The sequence below is a fragment of the Rhinoderma darwinii genome, chromosome 5, assembly GCF_050947455.1.
Source record: "Rhinoderma darwinii isolate aRhiDar2 chromosome 5, aRhiDar2.hap1, whole genome shotgun sequence".
In the NCBI taxonomy this organism is placed as follows: domain Eukaryota; kingdom Metazoa; phylum Chordata; class Amphibia; order Anura; family Rhinodermatidae; genus Rhinoderma; species Rhinoderma darwinii.
In genome coordinates, this window is record NC_134691.1 from 182,130,921 (window position 1) to 182,157,731 (window position 26,811).

The 26,811-nt window shown below is 45.4% G+C and overlaps 1 protein-coding gene across 1 annotated transcript in view; it reads right to left on the minus strand.

Moving 5' to 3' along the window:
* The window catches only part of OTULINL (OTU deubiquitinase with linear linkage specificity like), a 101,854-nt gene that overhangs the window by 13,817 nt on the left and 61,226 nt on the right, over positions 1-26,811 (minus strand). Inside the window, exon 6 of the mRNA XM_075828491.1 lies at positions 25,526-25,654. Coding sequence (XP_075684606.1) covers positions 25,526-25,654 — 129 coding nt within the window. The remainder of the gene's footprint in view (positions 1-25,525; positions 25,655-26,811) is intronic.

Consider the following 26,811-nt stretch of genomic DNA (forward strand, 5'->3'; position numbering starts at 1 on the left):
ACCACTTCCTAAAGTCAGAACAATACTCCTCAACAGGTCTCTAACCCTGACGTAAGGTCACCAGCTGACTCTCGGCAAAGGCAGTCTTTCAGTCTCGTCATAAATGAGTCCGAGAGCAGAAAAGAAAAGATCAACGGAGGAAAGGTCGGGGGCGTCAGGAGCCAAGGAGAAGGCCCATTCTTGGGGCCCTTCCTGGAGCCGGGACATAATTATACCCACCCGCTGGTTCTCAGAACCTGAGGAGTGAGGCTTTAAGCGAAAATAGAGCCTACAACTCTCCCGAAACTAGAGAAAAGTCTTCCGGTCCCCTGAGAACCGGTCAGGCAACTTGAGGTGGGGTTCAAGAGGTGAGGTGAGGGGCACTACCATGGTAGCGTCAGGCTGGTTGACCCTCTGAGCCAGGGCCTGGACCTGTAGGTAGAGGCCCTGCATTTGCTGAGCCAGGGTCTCAAGGGGGTCCATAGTAGTGGGAGGGACCAGGGTAGACTAGGTATATGGGCTTGTGATTATGTAATGACAGGGGGTAGGGAAACAGACAAGTGAGCCCTAATCTACCCGCCACTCAGTCCCTGCCTACTTGCAACGACCCGCCCTAGGTGATGGGGTACAACTGGGCGACGGTCCCTACGCTCAGTAAGTGCACGACAGACAAACAGACAAGGGTACACAAAGCTAAGGGAAATGGGGCAGTTGCCCACGGCAACACCGTGAGCAACAAGAGTGGTGAACGAGCCGAGTCAAACCAGGAGTGTACAAGGTACCAAACGCAGAGCAGGAGAATAGTGAACAAGCCGAGTCAAACCAGGAGTGTACGAGGTACCAAACGCAGAGCAGGAGAGTAGCCAGTAAGCCAGGGTCAGTATGAAGCAGGGTCAAATAGTTCAGAAGCTGCAGCAGGGCCAGGAAACCAAACGAGAAGAATCACAAGCAAGGAGGAACAGGAAAGGCAGGTATAAATAGACAGAGGGCGGGAGCTAGCTCCGTCTGGCCAGGCTGTGATAGGCTCTCCCACTCCTAAGCCTGCCATCCTGAGTGGTGGAAGATGGAGTCAGTCTCATAGACATAGAAGCAGGTGCAGACTGATTACCTATGGGCGTTGACACAGAAGTTGTGCCTGGCAGATCCTTTACAGAACGGCTATTTTTTGGTCATTTCATATCCCACAAAAAATTAAATAAAAAGTGATCACCAAGTCTCATGTAGCCCAATATAGTACCAATAGAAATTACAGCTCGTCCCGCAAAAAATTAGCCCTCATACCGCTCAATCGAGCGACGGAAAATGAAAAACGTTTTGGCTCTCACAAAACACAAATTTGGCCAAAACACAAATTTTATTCTTAACACTTCGTTTCTTCCTTGTAAAAGTAGTAAATCATAAAAAAACTATATAAATTTGATATCGCCGTAATCGTATTGACTGGTAGAATAAAGTTAACATCCCATTTTTACCGTATGGTAAAAGCCATATATAAACGAAAGCCCTCAAAAGATTGAGGAATCACTTTTTATTTTCCTAATCCACCCCACAAAGGTTTTTTTTTTTTAGTTTCCCAATACATTATATGGTACAATAAATGGTGCCGGGAAAAACTATAACTCATCCCGCAAAAAAACAAGCCCTCATATGGCTTTATTGATGGAAAAATAAAAAAGTTATGGCTTTTGGAAAGTGGGGAGGAAAAGATTAAAACGAAAATCCCAAAAATGTCTGACAGGGAAAGGGATAAAGCAATTCAAAATATTTTGATGACATGCTATTTGAGTCTGAACAGTTACCACTTTTTAAATATTATTATTTATTTATTTTAAAGGTCCATTAATTCCAGGGCACTATACATATAAAAAAAAGGTTTAAATACATGACATAATAAAAACTAGTATAATAAACATGTGCTTAATTAATGGAAAACTGGTACAGAAGGTGAGAGGACCCTGCCTGCGATGGTTTACAATCTACAAGGAAGGAGGAAGGAAACAGAAGGTCAGGGTAGAAGCTGCAGTAGAGTAGTGGCACCAGGGTTATTGGAGGTTGTGAGCTTTTCTGAAAAGGTGGGTTTTCACGTTGCTTTTAAAGGTTTGGACGGTGGGAGAGAGTCTGCCGGGTTAAAGAGATCAAAAGTATTAGAGATGAACAGGAAAATCTTTTATGGACGATGATGTGAGGAGCAGATAAGAGAAGAGCAAAGCAGAAGGCCTTATGAGGACCAGAGATAACGTGTAGGGAGGAATCGGGAGATTAGGGCAGGGATGTATGGAGTTGACAGGTTGTGGACAGCCTTGTATGTCATTGTTAATATTTTGAGCTAGATTCGCTAGGCAATAGGTAGCCAGTTGATGGATGGGCTGAGGGGAGAGGCAGAGGGGAAATGAGGGGAGAGGTAGGTTAACCTGGCAGAAGAGATGAGGGTGGATTGAAGGGGTGCAAGAACGTTAGATGGGATGCCACAGGGAAGGATGTTGCAGTAGTCTAGGCGGGAGATAATAAGGGCATGTACTAGCCTTTTTGCTGATGTGAGAATGAGGAAAGAGACAATTAAGTAAATGTTTTTGAGGTGGAGGTAGCAAGAGATGGTAAGGGCTTGGATATGCGGTTTGAAGAAAGGGCGGAATCTAAAGTTATCCTGAAGCAGTAGACTTGTGAGACTTGGCAAAGTGTAAAGCCATTAAGGGTAATTGACGGACGTATTTCGGCCGCAAGTACCGGACCGAACACAGTGCAGGGAGCCGGGCTCCTAGCATCATACTTATGTACGACGCTAAGGCTGGGTTCACACGAGCACATTAACGTCCGTAATGGACGGACGTATTTCGGCCGGAAGTCCCGGACCGAACTCAGTGCAGGGAGCCGGGCTCCTAGCATCATAGTTATGTACGATGCTAGGAGTCCCTGCCTCTCCGTGGAACTACTGTCCCGTACTGAAAACATGATTACAGTATGGGACAGTTGTCCTGCAGCGAGGCAGGGACTACTAGCATCGTACATAACTATGATGCTAGGAGCCCGGCTCCCTGCACTGAGTTCGGTCCGGGACTTCCGGCCGAAATATGTCCGTCCATTACGGACGTTAATGTGCTCGTGTGAACCCAGCCTAAGAGTCCCTGCCTCGCTGCCGGAGAACTGTCCCGTATTGAAAACATGATTACAGTACGGGACAGTTGTCCGGCAGCGAGGCAGGGACTCCTAGCGTCGTACATAAGTATGATGCTAGGAGCCCAGCTCCCTGCACTGTGTCCGGTCCGGTACTTGCGGCCGAAATACGTCCGTCAATTACGGACGTAATGACCTCGTGTGCACAAACCCTAACTGTGATAGTTCTTGTACGGGGGTTCAGTGAGATGAGGGAAAGATGATGAATTCAGTTTTCTTTGTGTTGAATTTAAGGAAGGGAGAAGAAGAAGTATAGCTGTCAGACACTCTGGAACTCTGGAAAGCAGAACAGTAACATTGGGATTAGAGAGGTAAATTTGTGTGTTGTCAGCATAGAAGTGGTACTGGAGGCCATGAGCTGTCCTGTGCCAAAAGTGTACTTGGAGAAGAGCAAGGGTCTCAGGACAGAGCCTAGAGGGACACCAACATAGTGCGGGTGAGATACAGAGGTTGTGTGTGAGTGGGAGACACTAAATGTTCTGCATTTGTGTAAAAGGAACCAACTATACAGAGCAAAGCAACCACAAGATACATATCTAAAAAACAAGACACCGATAGAATTATGCCATAAAGTTTACACTAAACAAGCCAAAACTAAACTCAGCTCTACGACATCGGTTCTGTAAGGTTGCTTATTTTGAGTTTTCACCCTTTTCAACAAGCCATATAAAAATATTTGAACTATGGTTAATTTATGTTTACATTTATTTACATGAATGATGCAACTAGAATTACTACTCACAATAAATAGTGCTTCGGGCTCATGCACATGTATAAAATAAAATCTGTTTGTTAGCTTTTTGTCTGTGAACACGATTCAGATTATTTTGAACGACTGAAGCCAGGAAGAGTTTAGACGAAAGAGACATAGCAGGGGTCGGGGGAATAACAAGTAGGTAATGGTTAACTGGTGTAAAGGGCATGTTTCTTACCAGGATAGGTGGGTGGGGTTGATCAGGCAAAGATATGGAAGAGTAGTATTCTTTACATCTTCATCATTATGGAGGGAACAGCTTTTCTTCTTTGCTCCTGTTCCCTGAGGAAGGAATGGCAGACATGGGTGATATAATCTCCCTTTTAACCCAAGTCAAGGCTGCTGCTCAGCAACATGGAGCTGAGCAGCTGAAGGAGCAGCTTGGTGCTCTCTTGTGGTGTGGGCAAACGTTTGCAGCCTCCTCCCTGCCCAAGTAACATTTGCAGGTCAAGGCCTCCTGAGCGCCCAATGCACACCCCAGGATACGCTGTCATTATGGTAGCCCCATCAGGGACCCTTCACCTGTGGCCCGGCAAGTGTTCACTGGCTTCCTAATTTTCTAGACCTGGGAGGGATTTCCATTCACGACTGGATCCTCCCTAGCCACATGTCCTGTCCCGATACCTTATGATAGGCCGGTTGCAGTTCCAGTGTTAGTATCCATGATAGCCATTTCACTAAATGAGGTGACGTCTTATGAGGAAGCCTGACGTGGAAGTCGTGGAGGCAGGCAGGTCCGAACTACTCCGTGGGAAGTGGAGCGCAGTGCAGGCACAGGATGGAGTCTGTGTGGAGGCCATGGGGATGAAGGTCTAGCCCTTTCAGCATTTCCTAGTAATCGGTAACAAAGGTCGGACTGTATTGCGATAGCCTGGCACAAGGGAGTCTTCCACAAGGTGGTAATTCCTCCTCTCCTATGGCTCCAGTTGGTGGGGCTGTGGATTACCCTGTGGATGCAGTTATTGGCTGCTCCAAGGGCACCGGGGCAGCCCTTTCATCGGGGTATTGCCAGTTCCTCTGGAGCAAGAGGATTGTTGTCCTACTCTCATAGTTGTTTCCGCTGGTAATTCAATGAGAGCCAGTAGAAATACAAGCACAAATGCTCCAACGGTGGGGGAGTCAGCATTTCAGACAAGAGGGTGGCAGTGCTTTTGTTGGAAGGGTTTAGAGTTGGGTTTCGTATTCCTAGTACAGCGTCGCCCCACCTCTCCCTAGTTTTGCAATGGAACTTGAAGTCTGTCCTGGGGGGTGTCATGGAAAAGACTCTTAAAGAGGTTTCTGTGGGTAGAATGGCAGGCCCTTTAATTCTTTCTTGCTAGAGGGGCTGAGGTTAATCTCTGTTAGGGGTGATGCCTAAGAAGGAGTCTAACAAGTTTCATCTTATCCATCACCTTTATTCTCCGGAAGGTGCGTTAGTTAATGACTGGATTAGTCAGGATTTGTGTTCTGTCTCTTTTGCTTCTTTTTATGACACAGTGGCCTTGGTGCTACGTTTCAGAGCAGGGATCTTGATGGCTAAGACTATCATTGAGTTGGCCTTTGCTGCCAGTGCACCCTGATGGACTGTTGCCTCCCCATGGGCTATACTATTCCCTGAATCCTATTTGAAACATTCAGTCTGTTTCTTGAGTGGGAGGTGATGGAGGAATGCAGGTTGTGCTCGATACTGCCATACCTTGATAAATTTCTCTGCGTTTATCCTCTGGGGTCGAGAGTTTGTAGGAATTTAATTGCAACAGTACAGGGAATGTTTGTCGCTTTGGGGTCTCCTTAGTGGTAGATAAAATGGAAGGTCCATCAACAGTGAAGACATTTTGGGGGATTGTTATTTGATCAGAATTGAGCTTAAATAAGAGTTCAGGAGAGAGAAGGAAAGGAGACAAGTTGACAGTAAGCTCGTCTGACGAAATTGTCAGTGAATGGCATATAGCAGCTTGTAATGTAATGAAATACTGTGGAGCAAGATTTTTAACTAAACCAGTTACAATAATGTTTTTTTTTAGCAAATAATACATGCAATTCATTGAAAAAAAAACCCACACATTTTGATCCAATGGTGTCCATAGCCTTTAAAATTCTCATGCCACATCATGCCAATGGGGTGGGCTTTCTGCAGGCGCCTAGCTGCCGCTATATCAGGGTGCGGCTTCCAATCATTTTGTGCGATTGTCGATAGATCTGCACGTGGATTTAGCAATGTGGGAAGTTTTTCTCGAGCAGTGTAATGGGAGGTTGGTGTGAATGGGTCCAGTAGTGGCGACTCATGCCACTTGATTTATACATGGATGCAACAGAGTTGTAGGGTTTTGGTGAGTTTTATGATGTCAGTGATGTGTTGCAGCTTGGCCTGTTTAGTGGGAAGAGGCAGGTTTCCTTCGGAATCTTCCACTGTTCAATTTGTTCCCCATCATTGTTGTGTGGGAGTTGTGGAAGGAGCGATTGTGTGACAGGATTAGGATGGTAAGATTTCATTGTGACAATATAAATGTGGTTCTAGCAATTAATAGGCATCGTGATCTTCTCCACCCGTGGTGTACTTAGTGCTTTATTTGGTGTTGTTTTGTTTGTTTGAATAGTTATGTGATTACTATTTATGATTTTGTTGTGTGAAACGAGGTTGCTGATGCCTTGTGGATTCCAGTGGGACCAACTCCAAGCGTTGAATCAAGTGCCCCAGTCGGCTGTGTAGGTTACCATTGAAGTGACAGAGGATCTCACTGGTCGATCTGTGAGCAGGACAACTTGGGTAGCCTACAGCAGAGTCTGGTAGGACTGGGATCTGTTTGTCAGGAGCGTTGACATTTTGAGTCACCTTTTGCTATATATTATAGGGTCTGAGTATGCTAAGGAAGTGGCAGTTGTCATGATAAGTAGGAAGTTTGGCAGCGCTGTCCTTTTTGTTTAAATTGAGAGGTTAACAGTACTGATTGAAGTCCTTTTTAGTTAAGCAGTGGATGAAAGGTTTTTGTAATGAGTGTGTTGTTCAGCGCAATAGCAGGAGGACAGTGTCTTATGACCTTTTGGGGCGTTTGGGGCAGATGCCTGAGCCAGCATGTGTCTCTAGGTACGAGGTGACTCTTTTTCATTTAGTTTTTTCCTTTGCGTTTTTGGTATGTGTTGGATTTACAATCTTGTTTTGCATGATAGGCACTTTCAGGGCGGTCTGCAGCATACGGATGTGTGCAAAAGGGGTAAGAAAGTGGTGTATGCCTTGAGGATGTTAAAGAGGCTCTGTCACCAGATTTTGCAAACCCTATCTGCTATTGCAGCAGATAGGCGCTGCAATGTAGATTACAGCAACGTTTTTATTTTTTAAAAACAAGCATTTTTGGCCAAGTTATGACCATTTTTGTATTTATGCAAATGAGGCTTGCAAAAGTACAACAGGGCGTGTTTACAGTAAAAGTACAACTTGGCGTGTATTATGTGTGTACATCGGGGCGTTTTTACTTCTTTTACTAGCTGGGCGTTAGGAATGGGAGTGTATGATGCTGACGAATCAGCATCATCCACTTCTGTTCGTTAACACCCAGCTTCTGGCAGTGCAGGCACACAGCGTGTTCTCGAGAGATCACGCTGTGACGTCACTCACTTCCTGCCCCAGGTCCTGCATCGTGTCGGACGAGCGAGGACACATCGGCACCAGAGGCTACAGTTGATTCTGCAGCAGCATCAGCGTTTGCAGGTAAGTAGCTACATCGACTTACCTGCAAACGCCGATGCTGCTGCAGAATCAACTGTAGCCTCTGGTGCCGATGTGTCCTCGCTCGTCCGACACGATGCAGGACCTGGGGCAGGAAGTGAGTGACGACACAGCGTGATCTCTCGAGAACACTATGTGTCTGCACTGCCAGAAGCTGGGCGTTCTGAAGAGAAGTGGATGATACTTCTCGTCAGAACGCCCAGCTAGTAAAAGAAGTAAACACGCCCAGATGTAACACACATAATACACGCCCAGTTGGACTTTTACTTTAAACACGCCCAGTTGGACTTTAGCAAGCCTCATTTGCATAAATACAAAAATGGTCATAACTTGGCCAAAAATGCTCGTTTTTTTTAAATAAAAACGTTACTCTTATCTACATTGCAGCGCCGATCTGCTGCAATAGGAGATAGGGGTTGCAAAATCTGGTGACAGAGCCTCTTTAAACAGATTAGTTGGGGAGAGGAACTCATGTGGTTTGGTTTGCCAGGGGTTCAGATGTGCCTGTTTGGTGTTTTGATAACTTTGTCGGGCTTTGGCAGTATGTGAATGGATCCTTGCTGTTGCACGCTGATGGTAAGGTGCTGTCGCCCTAAGGGTATGTTCACACGGCGGGGGTCCGTAACGGCTGAAATTACGGGGATGTTTCAGCCTGAAAACATCCCCGTAATTTCAGCCGTACCGGCATGTGCAGGCGCTTGAACGCCGCGTCAATTACGGCCGTAATTAGCGCTGCTATTCATTGGAGTCAATGAATAACGGCTCCAATTACGGCCAAAGAAGTGACAGGTCACTTCTTCTACGCGGGCGTCTATTTACGCGCCGTCATTTGACAGCGGCGCGTAAATATACGCCTCGTGTGAACAGACAAACGTCTGCCCATTGCTTTCAATGGGCAGATGTTTGTCAGCGCTATTGAGGCGCTATTTTCGGGCGTAATTCGGGGCAAAAACGCCCGATTTACGTCCGTAAATAGGCCGTGTGAACATACCCTAACAAGTGTTTCAGGAGTGTCTGAGAAACTTGGGTTAAAAGGGGCTCATCCCTGGCCGTTATTAACAGGAATAACAATCCAACTTGCCATACAGGCAGCCTAGTAGTACTACAAGGCCCAGCATTCCCTGAGTGCACTGCAGCGAGGCTGATTGAAATTCTCATTCATTGCCATTTGCCAAGCCAGTGTCCGTGTGTGAATACGCTTTTAAAAGGGGCTCATCCCTGGCCGTTATTAACAGGAATAACAATCCAACTTGCAATACAGGCTGCCTAGTAGTACTACAAGGCCCAGCATTCCCTGAGTGCACTGCAGCGAGGCTGATTGAAATTCTCATTCATTGCCATTTGCCAAGCCAGTGTCCGTGTGTGAATACGCTTTTAAAAGGGGCTCATCCCTGGCCGTTATTAACAGGAATAACAATCCAACTTGCCATACAGGCAGCCTAGAAGTACTACAAGGCCCAGCATTCCCTGAGTGCACTGCAGCGAGGCTGATTGAAATTCTCATTCATTGCCATTTGCCAAGCCAGTGTCCGTGTGTGAATACGCTTTTATAAGGGGCTCATCCCTGGCCGTTATAACAGGAATAACAATCCAACTTGACATACAGGCAGCCTAGTAGTACTACAACGCCCAGCATTCCCTGAGTGCACTGCAGCGAGGCTGATTGAAATTCTCATTCATTGCCATTTGCCAAGCCAGTGTCAGTGTGTGAATACGCTTTTAGAAGGGGCTCTGAAATGTCTGGGAGAAAAAAGGTTGTGAAAGGACGGGGTAGAGGAAAAAACACCCATGCCGTCTCCTCTTCCAGTCCAAATGTTGGATCTGTTGGTGCCAGACCCAGTAGCAGCATTTGTGGCACAAGACATGTGCCCAGTTCCACTAGTAGCAGCTGCCATGTGCCTGCTCGTAGTAGTATCAGCAAGCCAGACTTGTCCATCTCCTCCGGTGGGCGGGTTACTTTAGACAATACGGCCATTGTGGACTGGTTGGCTGGCTCGCGGTCATCTCAGCAGGAAGACTCTGACGATCTGGCTTCAAGCCAGGTTTCGTTGTATTCCAGATCCTCTACAGTTCCTTGGCACGGTGACAGTAGTAATATAGGTATTTCTAGCGTTTCCATTCCATCATCTATGTCTTCGCTCCCCCTTCCTAGCGGGAAGCCATCTTTCCTGAGAGTCCTAAGAGACATCTCCTCGGGTGCGAAGGAAGATACTGAACAACATAGTGATGATGATGATGATGATTTTTTTTCCGCGAGTCAGCCAACGGAGTGTGTTGCGGCGGTGGTGGAGGTGGAAGCGGTGACCGAGACGCATAGCTGCGGTAGTGGGGGTGTTGGTGGTGGTAGCCGTGGTGGCAGACGCAGTAATGAGGGGGGGCATGGAGCCCGCCATGATGTCACATCACATTCACAACACAGTGACAGAAGTGGCGGGGATGATGAGGAAGGCTATGATGATGATGTTGTTTTAGACAGGACGTGGGAACCAGGTGACGAGGTGATGACGGCGTCAGAGGAGGAGGGTAGTAGTGGCGGCACTGGATGTGATAAACAGCCAAGCCGAGGTAGGGGCAGAAGTCAATCTGCAAAACATTGCAGCGGTAGGGTCAGCTCAGGAGCCGGTGACGGCGACACAGATGCTGGTGTAGGCTCCCGAAAAAAGCCTGCCAGACAAGGGGCAAGCTCGGGTGGTTGTGGTGGTGGTGGTGGTGGACGTGGTACTACCTCTTTACAGTACTCTGCCGTGTGGCAATTTTTCTGTACCTTCCCGGAGGAGGAAAACATGGCACAGTGCCGAATCTGCAAGCAGAAAGTAAGGCGTGGGCAGGGCAGCAATGTAGGAACTACTGCTCTACGTAAACACATGGAATGGCATCACAAGGCCATGTGGGACAATCAACATGCCCCACCACCATGTACATCTAATGAAGACCCCTCTTCCGCTGCTGCTGCTGCTCCGAGTCCCTGTCATCTAAGTAGTAGCCAGGCCTTATCCACCATGTCGTTGTCATCATCATCATCACTGTCATCTAGTGCTCCTCCTATGTCCCGTCAGTTATCCATTACGGAATCGTTGTCCAATAAGCAACAATATATACCCAGTCATCCACTTGTCGTGCGGCTTAATTCACACCTGGCTAAGTTGTTGGTGGTGCAGTCGCTGCCGTACCACCTGGTCGACTCCGCCGGCTTCAAGCAATTGATGGCGTGCGCTCAGCCTAGGTGGCGAATACCTAGCCGACATTACTTCTCCAAAACAGCTGTCCCTGCCTTGCACAAGCATGTGGAGGAAAAGGTGTCCAAGTCCTTGCAATTATCCGTGTGCAGCAGGGTACATGCCACCGTCGACACGTGGAGCAGCAACTATGGGCAGGGACAGTACATGTCTTTCACGGCCCACTGGGTCAATATTTTGCAGTCCGATGCACCACCGCAGCAATGCCAGGCATTACCAACTCCACGCTTGTATGTTTCTAGTTCAACTCCGGACACCAGGCACCTACCATCCTTCTCCTCCTACTCCTCCTCCTCCTCCTTGCCTTCCTCCTTGGAGGTCTTCCCGTCCCCGACAGGACACAGCGTATCTTCCACTCCTCCTCCCTCCTCTTTTCATAGGTGCAAGGTGAAGCGCCACAACGCTGTCTTACACCTGCTGAGCCTGGGCGAGAAAAGCCACACAGGGCAGGAGCTGCTGCTGTGCATCAAGGAGGAAATCGCACGCTGGCTGTCTCCTCTGAAACTCACACTGGGCAATGTTGTCTCTGATAACGGCAAGAACGTTGTGGCTGCACTGCGTCTAGGTCACCTGACACACGCTCCTTGCATGGCACATGTGATCAATCTGGTCATAACACGCTTCTTAAAGTCATATGTTGGTTTGAAGGGTGTGCTGGCCATGTCCAGGAGGGTTTGCGTTCGCTTTAGACGTTCGTATGCATTTAAGCACGCCCTCATGGACTTGCAGCGTCAAAACAATCTCCAAGAACACAGCCTGATTTGCGACGTTCCAACACGCTGGACTTCCACCCTGCACATGTTGGACCGTCTGTACGAACAGCGGAAAGCCGTGAATGATTTCCTGATGCAGCAGACGGGCAGCGTTTGGAGCCAGTGTAATTTCGAGCTCAGGCACTGGCAGCTGGTTAGAGACGCATGTCGCGTTTTGAGGCCCTTTGAAGAGGCCACACGATTTGTGAGCCGTGACGTTAGCGGAATGAACGATGTTATGCCGCTGATATTCATTATGGAGCAAACGCTCACAGCGATGATTCAGCAAAGGATGGAGGAAGGATCACATCTGGCTATGGATGTTGAGGAGGAGGAGGAGGATGAGGAAACAGGACCTGAAGAAGAGCTGGATTTGGAGATGGAATCACAGGAAGGGATAGGGGACGAGGCAGCCGCACAACATGACAGTGATGGTGGTGATGACGAGTCTGACGACGACCTTGATGATGGACAACCATGGCAGTATGGGGCGGAGATGGAACCAACCGGGCCCTCTGAAACGCTGGCCAGGATGGCGAGCTGTATGCTTCGTTACTTGCGCGCTGACTGTCGTATTGTTAGCATGAAGCAAAGAGATGACTACTGGATAGCCACACTTTTAGACCCTCGGTATAAAGCCAGAATGGGGGAGTTTTTTGCGCCTTCCGAGAGGGAGGCAAAATTGGCTTATTATAGAGAGAAGCTATGCAGCCAGCTTGTCACGGCTTTCAAACGGCAAACACCCGCTGCAAGCATGTCTGACCGGGGGGCCACTCTCCGCTCCCCACTGTCTCATCGTTCCACCGCCTCTGGCAGAGCTACCTCTGCAATAGGCGGCAGCCGCGGCAGCAGCGGCAGCAGCAGCAGCAGCCAATTCAGTTTGGAAAATATGATGACAACATTTTTACATCCAATACCCCGACCTGACACACATCGTAGTACTAGTCACCAAAGGGATGTTCACCATCTCCAGGTGCAGCACCTAAACAACCAGGTTCACTCGTACCTGGACTGTGCCCTTTCTCCGTCAGAAATGCTGATCCCAGACCCCATGGACTTCTGGGTCAGCAGATTGGATCATTGGCAAGAACTGGCCCAGTTTGCCATGGGTGTACTGTCTTGTCCACCCTCCAGTGTAGCGTCAGAGAGGGTATTCAGCGCAGCAGGGGGCTTCGTCACCCCTAAGCGAACAAGATTGTCCGCCAACAGCTTGGAAAATCTCACGTTTCTGAAAATGAATCAAGCGTGGATCGGTGAGGATTTTAAAACCCCTGTGCCTGATGCCACTGATTAGATCTGACATTGCTGCTGCTGCTGCCGCTGCCGCCTGCTACTGCCGCCTGCTACTACGGGATTCTGTCCTGTCCACTCTTTTTTTAATGTGCCGCTGTTGGTGCTGCAGCTGCTACTACTTCTACCACCAATCCACCCCAGTGCCGTCTGCTACAAGCAGGCCTGCCCCACCAGAGGGCTTTGTCCTGTGACTCTCCAGTCTCTTTTTTTAATGTGCTGCTACTACTGCTACTACTGCTTGCACCCTTGCTGTCTGTGTTGGCTACCTCGACTACTACCACCAATACACCTCCACTGCCGCCCGTCTGCTACAAGCAGGCCTGAGGCCTGCCCCACTACAGGGCTTTGTCCTCCTGTGACTGTCCAGTCTCTTTTTTTTAATGTGCTGCTACTACTGCTACTACTGCTTGCACCCTTGCTGTCTGTGTTGGCTAGTACCTCTACTACCACCAATACACCTACACTGCCATCTGCTACAAGCAGGCCTGAAGCCTGCCCCACTACAGGGCTTTGTCCTCCTGTGACTGTCCAGTCTCTTTTTTTTAATGTGCTGCTACTACTGCTACTACTGCTTGCACCCTTGCTGTCTGTGTTGGCTACCTCGACTACTACCACCAATACACCTCCACTGCCGCCCGTCTGCTACAAGCAGGCCTGCCCCACCACAGGGCTTTGTCCTGTGACTGTCGTCCAGTGTCTTTTAATGTGCTGCTACTACTGCTACTACTGCTTGCACCCTTGCTGTCTGTGTTGGCTACCTCTACTACCACCAATACACCTACACTGCCGTCTTCTACAAGCAGGCCTGAGGCTTGCTTGTTGCTTTTACATCCATGTATGGAAGAACCCCGGCAGGCATCTGCCAATAAAAAGGGTCAATTTTTGGAGGGCTTGTCAAAAGCCATTGCTTGTTGCTTTTACATCCATGTATGGAAGAACCCCGGCAGGCATCTGCCAATAAAAAGGGTCAATTTTTGGAGGGCTTGTGAAAAGCCATTGCTTGTTGCTTTTACATCCATGTATGGAAGAACCCCGGCAGGCATCTGCCAATAAAAAGGGTCAATTTTTGGAGGGCTTGTGAAAAGCCATTGCTTGTTGCTTTTACATCCATGTATGGAAGAACCCCGGCAGGCATCTGCCAATAAAAAGGGTCAATTTTTGGAGGGCTTGTCAAAAGCCATTGCTTGTTGCTTTTACATCCATGTATGGAAGAACCCCGGCAGGCATCTGCCAATAAAAAGGGTCAATTTTTGGAGGGCTTGTGAAAAGCCATTGCTTGTTGCTTTTACATCCATGTATGGAAGAACCCCGGCAGGCATCTGCCAATAAAAAGGGTCAATTTTTGGAGGGCTTGTGAAAAGCCATTGCTTGTTGCTTTTACATCCATGTATGGAAGAACCCCGGCAGGCATCTGCCAATAAAAAGGGTCAATTTATGGAGGGCTTGTGAAAAGCCATTGCTTTAATGCTTTTACATCCATGTATGGAAGAACCCCGGCAGGCATCTGCCAATAAAAAGGGTCAATTTTTGGAGGGCTTGTCAAAAGCCATTGCTTGTTGCTTTTACATCCATGTATGGAAGAACCCCGGCAGGCATCTGCCAATAAAAAGGGTCAATTTTTGGAGGGCTTGTCAAAAGCCATTGCTTGTTGCTTTTACATCCATGTATGGAAGAACCCCGGCAGGCATCTGCCAATAAAAAGGGTCAATTTTTGGAGGGCTTGTCAAAAGCCATTGCTTGTTGCTTTTACATCCATGTATGGAAGAACCCCGGCAGGCATCTGCCAATAAAAAGGGTCAATTTTTGGAGGGCTTGTCAAAAGCCATTGCTTGTTGCTTTTACATCCATGTATGGAAGAACCCCGGCAGGCATCTGCCAATAAAAAGGGTCAGTTTTTTGAGGGCTTGTGAAAAGCCATTGCTTGTTGCTTTCACATCCATGTATGGAAGAACCCCGGCAGGCATCTGCCAATAAAAAGGGTCAATTTTTGGAGGGCTTGTCAAAAGCCATTGCTTCTTCTTTTACCACCTTATATGTATGAACCCTGGAAGGCATCAGCCGCCTAAAATGGTTAATTTTTGTACCTTTTTTAACAATGCATTAAGCATACAACATGCACAAGTGCAGTGGTTTCTGTTAGTTATCTCAGTGTCCCATCCGTTTTCCTAGAGCCATACATGTTGGCGTAACTTTGACACTAACTTTGCATTAAAGACAGCTCAAAAGTACTTGGATACACGCATGGGTGACCTAAGAGTGTTATACAGGGCTTCTAGGGCTTTAAAACAGTGTTATACACGATTTTTAGGGGCTTTCTTGGATTACAGGTTCGGTCTGAACTAGTTCGGTCCGAATCGAACTTTTGCACGAAATTCGGCGAACTTGCCGAACCGAACTTTTCATAAGTTCGCTCATCTCTACTAAAGAGGTAAGAAACACCAAACAGATACCTTAGAGCAGGGGTCTCAAACTCGCCGAGTAAGTGGGCCGCACATAGAAAAAATGTGAAGTTGATGGGCCTGTATTACTTTCAAATTTTATAAAATACAAAATTATCGTTAATCAATTAGTTATTTGAGCTACTCTAACAATACTACATTACTATAATAATACCGCTAGGTTTTAACTTACAGGAAATTTGTGTGTTTACTCCACGTGCTTATTTTAACAACCCAGTTTTCCAGTTTAAGTGTCACTAAATGCAGTCTGGCTGCTCAGTTGGCAGCGTTTGGCAGACAAAAGAATGTCAAGATTGGGCAGCCCCTTTTTAGATAGTGCAACAGTGCCCTCTGTAGATACTGCCACCACCCCCCGTAAATAATGCCACAGTGCCCTCTGTAGATAATGCCACACTGCCCTCCTTAGATAATGGCATAGTGCCCTCTGTAGATAATGCCAACCCCCGGTAGATAATGCCACAGTGCCCTCTGTAAAAGGTGCCACCCCCCTAGAAAATGCTGCAGTGCCCTCGGTAGATAATTCCCCAATGCCGTCTGTAGATAATGCCACACACCCCTTTGCAGATAGTGCCACACACACCCGTTTGCAGATAGTGCCACACACCTCTTTGCAGATAGTGCCACACACACCCCTTTGCAGATAGTGCCACACACACCCCTTTGCAGATAGTGCCACACACACCCCTTTGCAGATAGCGCCACACACACCCGTTTGTAGATAGTGCCACACATATTCCCCTATAGATAGCTCCATTGGGGCTACCTCTAGGAGTGGAATCCCCAGCCAAAGCGTTGCCGGCACTTTGGCTGGGGATTCCTCTCCTGGAGTAGCCCCTAACGTCACTGTCTATTTATGGACAGTTACGTCAGAGGCCTCGTCTATCAGCAGAATTCCCGAACAGTGCATCGGCAACGCGCTGACCGGGCATTCCAGTCCAGGAGGAGGCACTGACTTTATTGTCCATATGGACAGTTACATAAGAGGCCTCGTCTATCAGCGGAATCCCCGACCAGAGTGCTCTGACTGTGGATGCCACTCCTAGAGGGAGCCCCAATGAAGCTATCTATAGAGAGGGGGGTGTAGCACTGTCCACAGGGTGGGGGTGTGTAGCGTGGCACTATCTACATGGGGGTGTGTGCGGCGCTTCTCCTTCGGCCTGCTCTCTGCTCTTCCGCTGTCAGCGTGCCACAGATGACAGCTTCAAGGGCCGCATGCGGCCCGTGGGCCAAGTGTTTGAGACTTAGAGCATCATGTAGATGATAACACTGCTGCCCAAGCTTCCTTACAGCAAGATATCAAAGACACAAGTAAGCGAAATATCCATTTGCAAAATAAATTTAAAGGACTGAGACCACGCTAGGGGAGGTAATTTGTACATCAGGGGCCTACCAGAACATACTACAGATGTATAATCCACTGTGAAAGCTATATTGCAGAAAATAGCCCCTAATATTCCGCTGGAACGACTGTAAATAGACATCAATCTTTGACCGTCAGAAAGGAAGGTGGGGCCATCCCTGATATAATGGCTAAATGTCACTAATACTGCACCAAAGAACAACTACTGCAAGAGACTCATACCGCCGACTCCTTGTCCTTCCAAGGACAAACATACCAGCTGTTCTGTGACTTGGCTCCTCCCACCATAGCCAAACAACAAGCATTAAAACGCCGTTTCTGAAAATTGTACAAGCAAAAAACATCAAACACCGAAGGGTGTTCCCCTTCAAGTTAACTTTAATGTACATAGACAAAATCCACACCGTATTGTCACCAGAAGACAATCGGAAGTGCTTTGCCCAACTAGGCTTTGAAGACCCCTCCTTAGCTTCTAGTTCAAGCCCTCATCGCTCCCTATGGGATGCTGATCACGCCAGTTAGCCAAAGAGAGACACGTCACAACTATATCTTCCCCTGATAAACAAGAGCTTGTTTTTCTTTTTGACACATCTAAAGATTTCAGGACTCTGTTCCTTTAGACACTTAGCAATTGCTCTCGTTTGACTCCTACTAAGTCTCTTATGCCGTGAGTTGCCAACTGTATTATTTGACACCTCAAGTTTATTCCCTCCTTCCTTTCTTTTTCCTTTCCTTCCTGCCTGGTCGTCAACCATGGAAGTTGAATAGCTACACTCCTCATCCAGGACTGACATGATCCTCATACCTCTGAATAGGGACTTGGAAAGTTAAGATCACCATCTGGACTCCGTGTAGCATTATTCCTACATCCCCTAACCATAATTATAATCAATGTTATGGTTTCTCTTCTAAATTATGTCTTATCTAACAATATGTCAACACTTGCATTACTACATTCGCCTACTGCATTTATTTACTATTACAAGTGCACCTAATCTGCCTCTATCCTCCTGAGATAGTCATGCTCACCCTTCAGACTAAGGAGGTTAAAGTAATAACATAACTAGATGCTGATGCCAAGGCTTTTCACCACGACCCCTCAGTGTGCGCTTCTCCCACCAGAGCCCGGGTAGAACTTGACTTGTACCTGACTGAGATAACTGAGAGCCAACTGCGCTGGTCTTATCATCTATACCATATTCTGTGGATTTTGTGGAAAACCTACCACCCCTCTGGCGAGAAGACTGTGCAATGTTTCCTTTTGCCCGTCTCCCTTCACACTCTGGACAAGACCTGGGTATCACTACTGCTAACACAACTACTAATGGTATAACAATTCTGCCATAATCTCTCTAAATTATAAGACCTGGCCTCAGCTGATGTTTCTTCCATTCTGTCTATCTCTGTACTTTACACCTTCTTTCAACATTAACAGACTCCCTTGGCTCAGATGTTGTCTCTTAAAACGAACATATGTCTGGTCCCAGAGGGCTTTACACTCAAATATTATAAGAAATTTCTGCTCGTCCCCCACATCAATAAATATATTTATGCTTTCAAATTAGAGTCTCCGCTCAATCCCACTACCCTACTGGAAGTCATTTCAATGATCCTAGAAAGGACAATACCCAATTGACCAATTATCAATCTTCTTTGCAAAATATTGGCCACCCGCCTCAACACATTCAGACATCATTTTCACACCCGATTTAATGCTGCAATACCTGAAAAATCTGGCCATACTCCTGTTCTTGAGATGCACAAGGCCTTAGATTCCCTGTCTTGGACTAAACTCTTTTCTGTCCTATACTATTGAAGCTTCCCTGATGAGTTCCTTATATGTGTTTGTGCCTTATATAGCTCAATCTCTTACTTTGTGGATGTAAAGTTAACAAAACAAAACCTTGGGACATACTTTGCCCACTAGCACAGTGGCAACACTAAAATCCTCTTTTCCATTCCTCTGGTCAACTTCCTCATTAGTATATTTAGGAATCCGCTTTACAAACGATATATCTTCATTTTATGCTATCAATTATCCCCCACTAACTACTTTTTTAAGGAAGTTACTCGATGATAGGAGCAAGTACCATATTTTGTGACTGGGCCAGATTGCTGCAGTCAAAATGATGCTACTCCCAAAATTACTATACTATTTTCGAGTTCTACCCAATCTCATCCCAGGGCATTATCTATGCACAGTCCAGAACATCATACTGAATGGCATAGCTCTATATCTGGAATCAATAGATCCAACTTACATAGACATCGTTTCAAGGTTAGTCTTGGGAATGCAAATCTCACAAAATATCATAATGTGGCCCAGCTGGCTCCCTAGTAAATTATCAAGCCACTTCAAAGGTTCCATTATGGCTTGCTTCAGAAGTGCCGGAGTGTGCCCCATCTGTTTAGTTTTTTTTTATGTTTTACTACTTTTACAAGGAAAAACCTAATTGTTAACCGTTTCCCAACCGCCGCTGTGTATTTACGGCTGGCGGTCGGGGTACTTAAAACCCGCTCCATAGACCATTTATGGTGCGGGTTTTAGCTTGCTGCCCGTGTGACTGCCGGGGACCCTGAGGAGAATATAGAAGCAGGTTTTGCTGCTTTTATATTCTCGAATCTCTTCTACACAGTGCTCAATGAACGATGTGTACATGAATAGAGGCAGCGGCAGGGGCTGCTGTCTCTATTGGTCCCGGTGTTCATGTGACTAGTCACATGATCGCCGGGCTGCCATTAGTGGCAGACTGCTGCTGGGTCTAACTAGATCCAGCAAAGCCCTATTAGTGACAATATAAGAGGGCTGATTTCCTCTGTAACTGGGGCTGCTGTGCAGCCCCAGTTACAGTGGAAACACATGGTGTAAAAGAAGAAAAAAAAATATCTAAAGTACCACAAAGGTCTCTTCTAACCTTTGAGGGACAGACCATAGTGATGATAAAAAAAAAGCAAAGTAAAATACCCACCCCAAAAAAAATGTTCCCCCGCCAATCATTGTCGTAACGCTAGCGCTGACCCAATTACCCTATAATAGACATGTAATCTATCAAAATTTACAGTAGACAATGACGATCACAAACAAAAGGTCTATTTTAGGGTAAAACTATGTTATTACCAGAAAAAAATAGCTAAAACATAAAAAGCTTATTTTTTTACTATTATTTTCAAACTTTAAGCCTAAAAATTCTAAAATAGCAGAAAGATGTGTATAAAAAAGTGATGAAAAAAGAAACCTGCATTGTCTCTAGAAAAAAACATCGCAAAAATCACGTCACTAGCCCAACAAATAAAGTTATAGCCATTTAACTAACGAGTGCTAAAAAGGGCTAAACGGTGTCAGGTCCTGAAGGATCAAAATAGCCCGGTCCCAAACCGGTTAAAAATAAAATGTGCGCTTTGTCATCATATTCTGAGAGCAATAACTTTTTGTTTTTTTCCGTTGATTGGTGGGATTTTTTTGAATATTTAATATTCAATCTTTTAATATTTTTCCTTTTTTTAATAAATATTAAAAATGCTATTACGGTATTTAACTTGCTTGCATGTTATACTGCAATACTAATTTATAGCTGTATATTGTTATACTGACAGTCTCCTAAGAAGAAGCGGGAAGCAGGGCTTCATAGGAGTACAAAAATGTCAGAGCTATGGGGCTTCATTAGGCAACCAGGGTGCCATAATGTCATGGCTGTGGGATATGAGGACCCACTGGGCTGCTTCGCCGTAGCGGAGTAGCAGCTGATCAAAGGAGAGTCCATAATAGTCTCTGGGATAAGAGCGCTTGGGTGGATGACTTGTGCAGGATAATCATAATATGGCTTGTGCCAGACTATCAGAAGCTGGCTTTTGCAGGACTATCAGAAACTGGCTTGTGCCGGACTATTGGAAGCTGGCTTGTGCCGGACTATCGAAAGCTGGCTTGTGCTGGACAACAGGACTTGTCTCGGACACCGAACACGGATTCTGAAGTCATCACAGACACTGGACTTGGCACGGACACCAAACACGGACACTGAAGTAATCACGGACACTGGACTTGGCACAGACACCGGACGCGGATACTGAAGTCGTCATGGACACTGGACTTACAGGATACGGGAAACAGTATACGGGATACAGGAAAACACTTGGGAATCTTTGCAGACCAACACAGGGGAGATACAACATTGCTCAGGCAATGTGGAATTGGGCAGTGTTCTTCTTAAAGTCCTGGGTGTGTTGGGATTGGTCAGGGACAAAGTTCCTGGTTCACACCCTACGGTCTTCAGCAGGAGAAGAGAGCAGTGTGCGTCGGCGTCTCTAAGGAAGGAGACATTGGCTAGGTTTTAGAGTCCTGCGGTCACGGTTACCGGTAAGTGGGAACGGCCGGAGGTCAGCGACCACGAACATTACACATAACAACCATCGGCACTCCGCGATCACAGGGGGGGGGGCGATGGCACATTGCAGAAGGCTGCCCCCCCTTATTTTAACGACTTAGATGTCGCGGTTGCTATTGACCGTGGCATCTAAGGGGTTAAACGAGCGGGATATCGCCATTGAACGCGGCATCTAAGGGGTTAAACGAGCAGGATGCCGCTCATTACAATGAAGTGTTGACTGTATGATACAGCCGACACGCTCATTCTATGGAGCAGGCACAGCCTTTGAGCGTGCTCTATAAACCCCCACCCGACGTGTGCCGAATATATACAGCGGATGACAGGAAGGGGTTAAAAGCAATAGCCTATCACTTTAATTACTTTAGAATTATTGGAAAGGCTACGTACAGCTAAAATATTTACAAAGCTTGCTCTAAGAGGAGAATATAACCTTTTTCGAATCCATCCTGGGGATTAATGGAAGACACGGGATGTATAGACACTTTGAGTATCTTGGACTTTATAATGCCCTAGCCACATTCCATCATTTTATGAATGATGTTTAAAGGGATTTATTGGAAAAACTTTGTAAATTTGCCTACCTGGATAATATCTAATTTTTTTAGACAATTTTGAGGAACATCACAAACATGTCTGTACTGTACTATAATGGCCTTAAGAACATTGCTACATTCATACATTAAACTTGAGAAACGTGAGTCTGAACAGACAACAATTAAATTTGTGTGATTCATTATATCTTCAGAAGGTCTGAGTATAGACCCTAGTAAAATCAAGGCTGTTGTTGGTGAGATTTTTTTTCTAAAGAATGTTAATTTAACACTTGTTCAAGATCATTGCACCATTTACTTCACTCACAAAGAATAATGTTTGTTTTACTTGGAAACCTGAGGCCCAGGATGCTTTCATTAAATTACAAACTCTCTTTATATATGCACCCATATTAATTCATCCAAATCCAGAGTTACCTTTTACTGTTGAGGTTGATCTGATTCTGCAGGAGTGGTAGTCCTGTCTCACCAGAAAATATTTTGTTGCACCGTTGTGTTTAAGGTTTTGATTGCCCATCTGGCAATTCTGGCAAATGCTAGTAGTGGGCCACTCAGTCAGTCACTTAGCCCCTGGAATCTCCTCTTTCTTCCTCCCCACAGGAGGACAGTGCTGTGCCTGCCGAGGAGAGGAGATATGGCCCCTCAGCATAAAGATCATCCCCAGCACTGGCAAGATAAGGAATTCTGGGGACTGCCCTCCTGCACAGGCTGCCACTGTGACCACACATCACACCAAGAATAGGAGAGCCCTGCTGTTCTGCTGTGCTGTGTATTTATTTATTACTAGGTTATGCTGGGACCTGTAGTTCCTCAATGCTCCTCTGTATACATATTTATTTATTACTATGTTATGCTGTGACTTGTATTGCTTCAGTGCTCCTCTGTGTTAGGGCCGCAACGTCCATGAGGTGAGGTAAGCTACTCGCCTCAGGCGACGGCCTGTTGCCTCTCTGAGGGTGGCGGCGGCGCCACTGAAAACAATCACCACCACCCCATCCTGCACTATAATTTTATCTGCGTCTATAGGAAGCAGATACAAAAACATAGATCACTAGCAGTGAATGGAAAAGGAACATTAGTTCCTTGCCCTGCCATTCAGCGCCTTTCAATGACTCAAGTGGCGCAATGACGCTATTGTGCCGCTTTGGTCATTGAAAGGCAATAAATGGCAGGGCAAGGATGTTCCTTGCCCTGCTATTCAGCGCTCTTCAACAACGCGAGAGACACGATGATGTAATCGTGCCACTTCTGTCATTGAAAGACCCTGCCATTTCAGCACCTTTCAATGACGCAAGCGGCGCAATGATGTAATTCTGCTCCAGCAGATATGGTCAGTAGAGACCAGGCCTGCATTGCTGGAGGACGACACAGAAACGGGATTAGGTGAGTATGTAAAGTTGTTTTTTTTCAGTTACCAATGTGAGTGGCATTATCTACAGGTGGCTCTATATCTACATCTACTACCTATCTACTATCTATATCTATATCTACATGGGTGCTTTATATACAGGGGAATCTGGGGGCGCATCATCTACATTTGAATCTATGGGGGCCGCTAACTATGTAGGGCTCTATGAGGGGCACTAACTACAGGGGGCTCCATGAGGGGCACTATCTACGGCGGGCTCTATGCGGAGCAGTATCTACAAGAGGCTCTATAGGGGGCACTATGTATGGGGGTACTGTCTACAGGGGGCTCTATGTGGGGTACTGTACAGGGGGCTCTATGTAGGGCACTGCCTACAGGGGGCTCTATGTAGGGCACTGCTACAGGGGGCTCTATGAGGGGACACTAACTACAGTGGGCTCTATGAGGGGGCACTATTTACAGGGGGCTCTATGAGGGGGTTTTATTTTTTGCATTACTTTAGAGGAAAAATGGGAAAAGGTTTGTTTTTTTAACATTTAATATTTATTTTTTTCACAACTAAAAACTTTATTTCACTTTTTTTTTACACATTTCAACAGTCCCTGTAGGGGTCTTGAACAAGCGATCTTTAGATCGCTGGTACAATACACTGCAATACTAACGTATTGCAGTATATTGTCATTTTTACAGGCATCTGTTAGCATTTTAGGGGTTAAACAGCCAGGAACAGCGTGATCGCTGTTCCTGGCAGTTTGTCCAGGGTATCGGCTGCAAAAAACTGACATATGTGAACACATAAATCATAGGGCCCAAAGGCAAAAGTTAGTATCTACCCTCCCTCGAGATCTCTAATACATTTACAAATTTTTCAATAAGTTAATGTTTTTGATAATTTTACAACAAATCTTTATAGAGGTTGAAGCTCTTGTTTTTTAGACATAGGAGGAGATCCGTAAATAGTGATGCACCAGGCGAGTGGCTGGTACTTCTCACCTGTGCAGCGTGTAACAGATTCAGCAACAGGGTGCATGCCCTGTTGATAAATCTGGCTTAGGCTAAAAACGTTAGGTCAGACCATTCCCAACACTATTGTGTTGAGGTACAAAAAGTTAAGGATTTTTTTCCTCAATACGTATGTAGGAAAAACTGGAACAGATACTTCATAAATTTTTTGATCACTTTTTATTAAATTTTTTTGGGACCTAAGTTGACCAAAAAACAACGATTTTGGTGTTTTAAATATTTTATTTTTTAAGGCGTCCACCGTGTGTTCAAAATTTTATGCACGCAGTGATACCAATTTTGTTAACTTTTTTTATTTTTTGCATTACTTTAGAGGAAACATGGACAAAGGTATTTTTTTAAGTTAATATTTATTTCTTTTTTTCACTACTAAAAACTTTATTTCACTTTTTTTTTTACACATTTCATTAGTCCCTCTAGGGGACTTGAACCAACGATCGTTAGATCGCTGGTACTATACACTGCAATACTGATGTATTGCAGTATATTGCCATTTTTACAGGCATCTGTTAGCATTTGAGGGGTTAAACAGCCAGGAACAGCGCGATCACTGTTCCTGGCAGTTTGTCCCGGGTCTTGGCTGTAAAACACAGTAGTCACCGGCAGCATATGGAGTGTGCTCAGCGCGTGAGCGCGCTCCATACATTTCCCCACCGCGCTACGACGTACCAGACACATAGTTTTGCAGGAAGGGGTTAAGGGCCACAATAGACTGGTCATTAAAGGGTCAAATTTTATCTGTGTTTTTAAAGAGATTGTGACACATTAATAATGTCTTCAAGTCTGAATAATACGATTTTAATTGATAAAAACAAAAAGCATATCCAATCCTAACGGGCTTTAGAAAGTCAAAATAGATTTCACCTCTAATTTTTTTTATTTTGTAGTATAGTGTAACAGGCTGCTCTTTTCTGCCTGCCAAAAACCTGTGGGAATGAATGCTGACTGAAACCAACTCAGCTATTGTAATTCTAAGCAACATCCAAATATCTACTGTATAAATAGATATGTGGCGCACGTCCTCAGTTGGGCTTTGTCTGTCCCACCCTTTGGCTCAATACTAAAAAAATGCTTAAAAAAGGCTTACATAGCTGAAACTTTGCATGACTGGGTAAGCAGTCAGACTTTGACTTGGATCACATGAGTGCTGTCTCATGTTTCCATGTTTGATGCCAACTAATGGCATAAATATTCCATTGAAATCTATGGGGCCACTAACTAGATCGGTTCTCTGTGTTTTTCTTGAAATAACAATGGAGAAGAATAGCGTAGACATCAATACAATGGTTAAACAAAGCCTTACAGTAAGCGAGTGAGTGTTATTACACTCATAAAACTTATTTTTACAGTTTTTTTACATGTTATTTTCCACGCTAGAATTACACAAAAACTGTTAATGAGCCAGGAAAGTAAATTAATAAAAAATAGGTGTTTTTGTATCAACTGGATTCAATTAAATTGTGATGTTTTTCGTTCTGCTATGTAATTACCTCATTTTTTAAGAGTTCTAGGCAGCTGCGTAATTTTCCATAGACTTTTGGGCCAGCATATTTTTCTGGTCCAAAGCTGAATTGCTGTATCCAGTTACATCCTTGTGAATATAGGAGCTTTTCAGGAAGCTGTAACAACAAAAAATATCTATATCAAATAACATGGAGAGTATTTCTTTATTGTTTTCTTACCAAATACAGCCCATATCTCACCTAATCTGTTGTAAATGACCCAGTGTACAATTTGCGAGCCACTTTAGCCCAACACTTTTGACACAATTTGGGTAAAAAAAAAAGAAGAGCTTGGTGGTTTGGTAAATATAATACTCAACCCATTCTTATCAATACATCTATGCCAGAAACTCGTGTATTTTTATTGATATTTATGCCCTAATGTATGTAAATTGAGCCCTATAAAATCCATAATATTTAGAATCATAAACAGTTCCATAATACAGGGCAGTAAGGTTATGTTCACACTGTTGCAGAATTTTCTACGAATATCCCATTCATCTGAATGGGATTTGCAGAAATCTATTCATATGCTGAAAAAACAACCCCATTCACATGTAAAGAATTGTTTTCCATTTGCAGAAGTTTTCTGCAAAAAGCTAAATTTAGTAAGTGTGCCCCCCCCCCAGATATCTGATATATTTACTAATATTTCAATAAGTTACTGTCTACGGTAATTTTATAAAAAAATCTTTATAGAGGTTGAAGCTCTTGTTTTTTTAGACATAAGAGGAGATCCGTAAATACTAATGCACCATGCGAGCGGCTGGTACTTCTCACCTCTGCAGCGTGTAACAGATTCAGCAACAGGGTGCATGCCCGTTGATAAATCTGGCTTAGGGCCGGTTCACATCAGCGTTGGCTTTCTGTTCAGGGGTTCCGTCTGAGGTTTCCGTCAGGTGAACCCCTCAACGGAAAGTCAAACGGAAACCTTAGCTACCGTTTGCATCACCATTGATATCAATGGTGAAGGAAACATTGCTAATGGTTTCCGTTTGTCACCATTCCGGAAGGTTTCCGTTTTTGTGACGGAATCAAAAGCGCAGTCGACTGCGCTATTGATTCCGTCGAAAAAACGGAAAAATAAAAAAAATCCTTTTTCTTCAATAAGACCTAGCTTTAGCGCAAATTTTTTAATTTTCTCAACAGATAAAGGAAAAAAAGAAACCCACAACTTCTAAAGCAATTTCTCCCGAGTACGGCAATACCCCACATGTGGTCATAAACTGCTGTTTGGGTATGCAGTAGTGCTCAGAAGGAAAGGAGCGCCATTT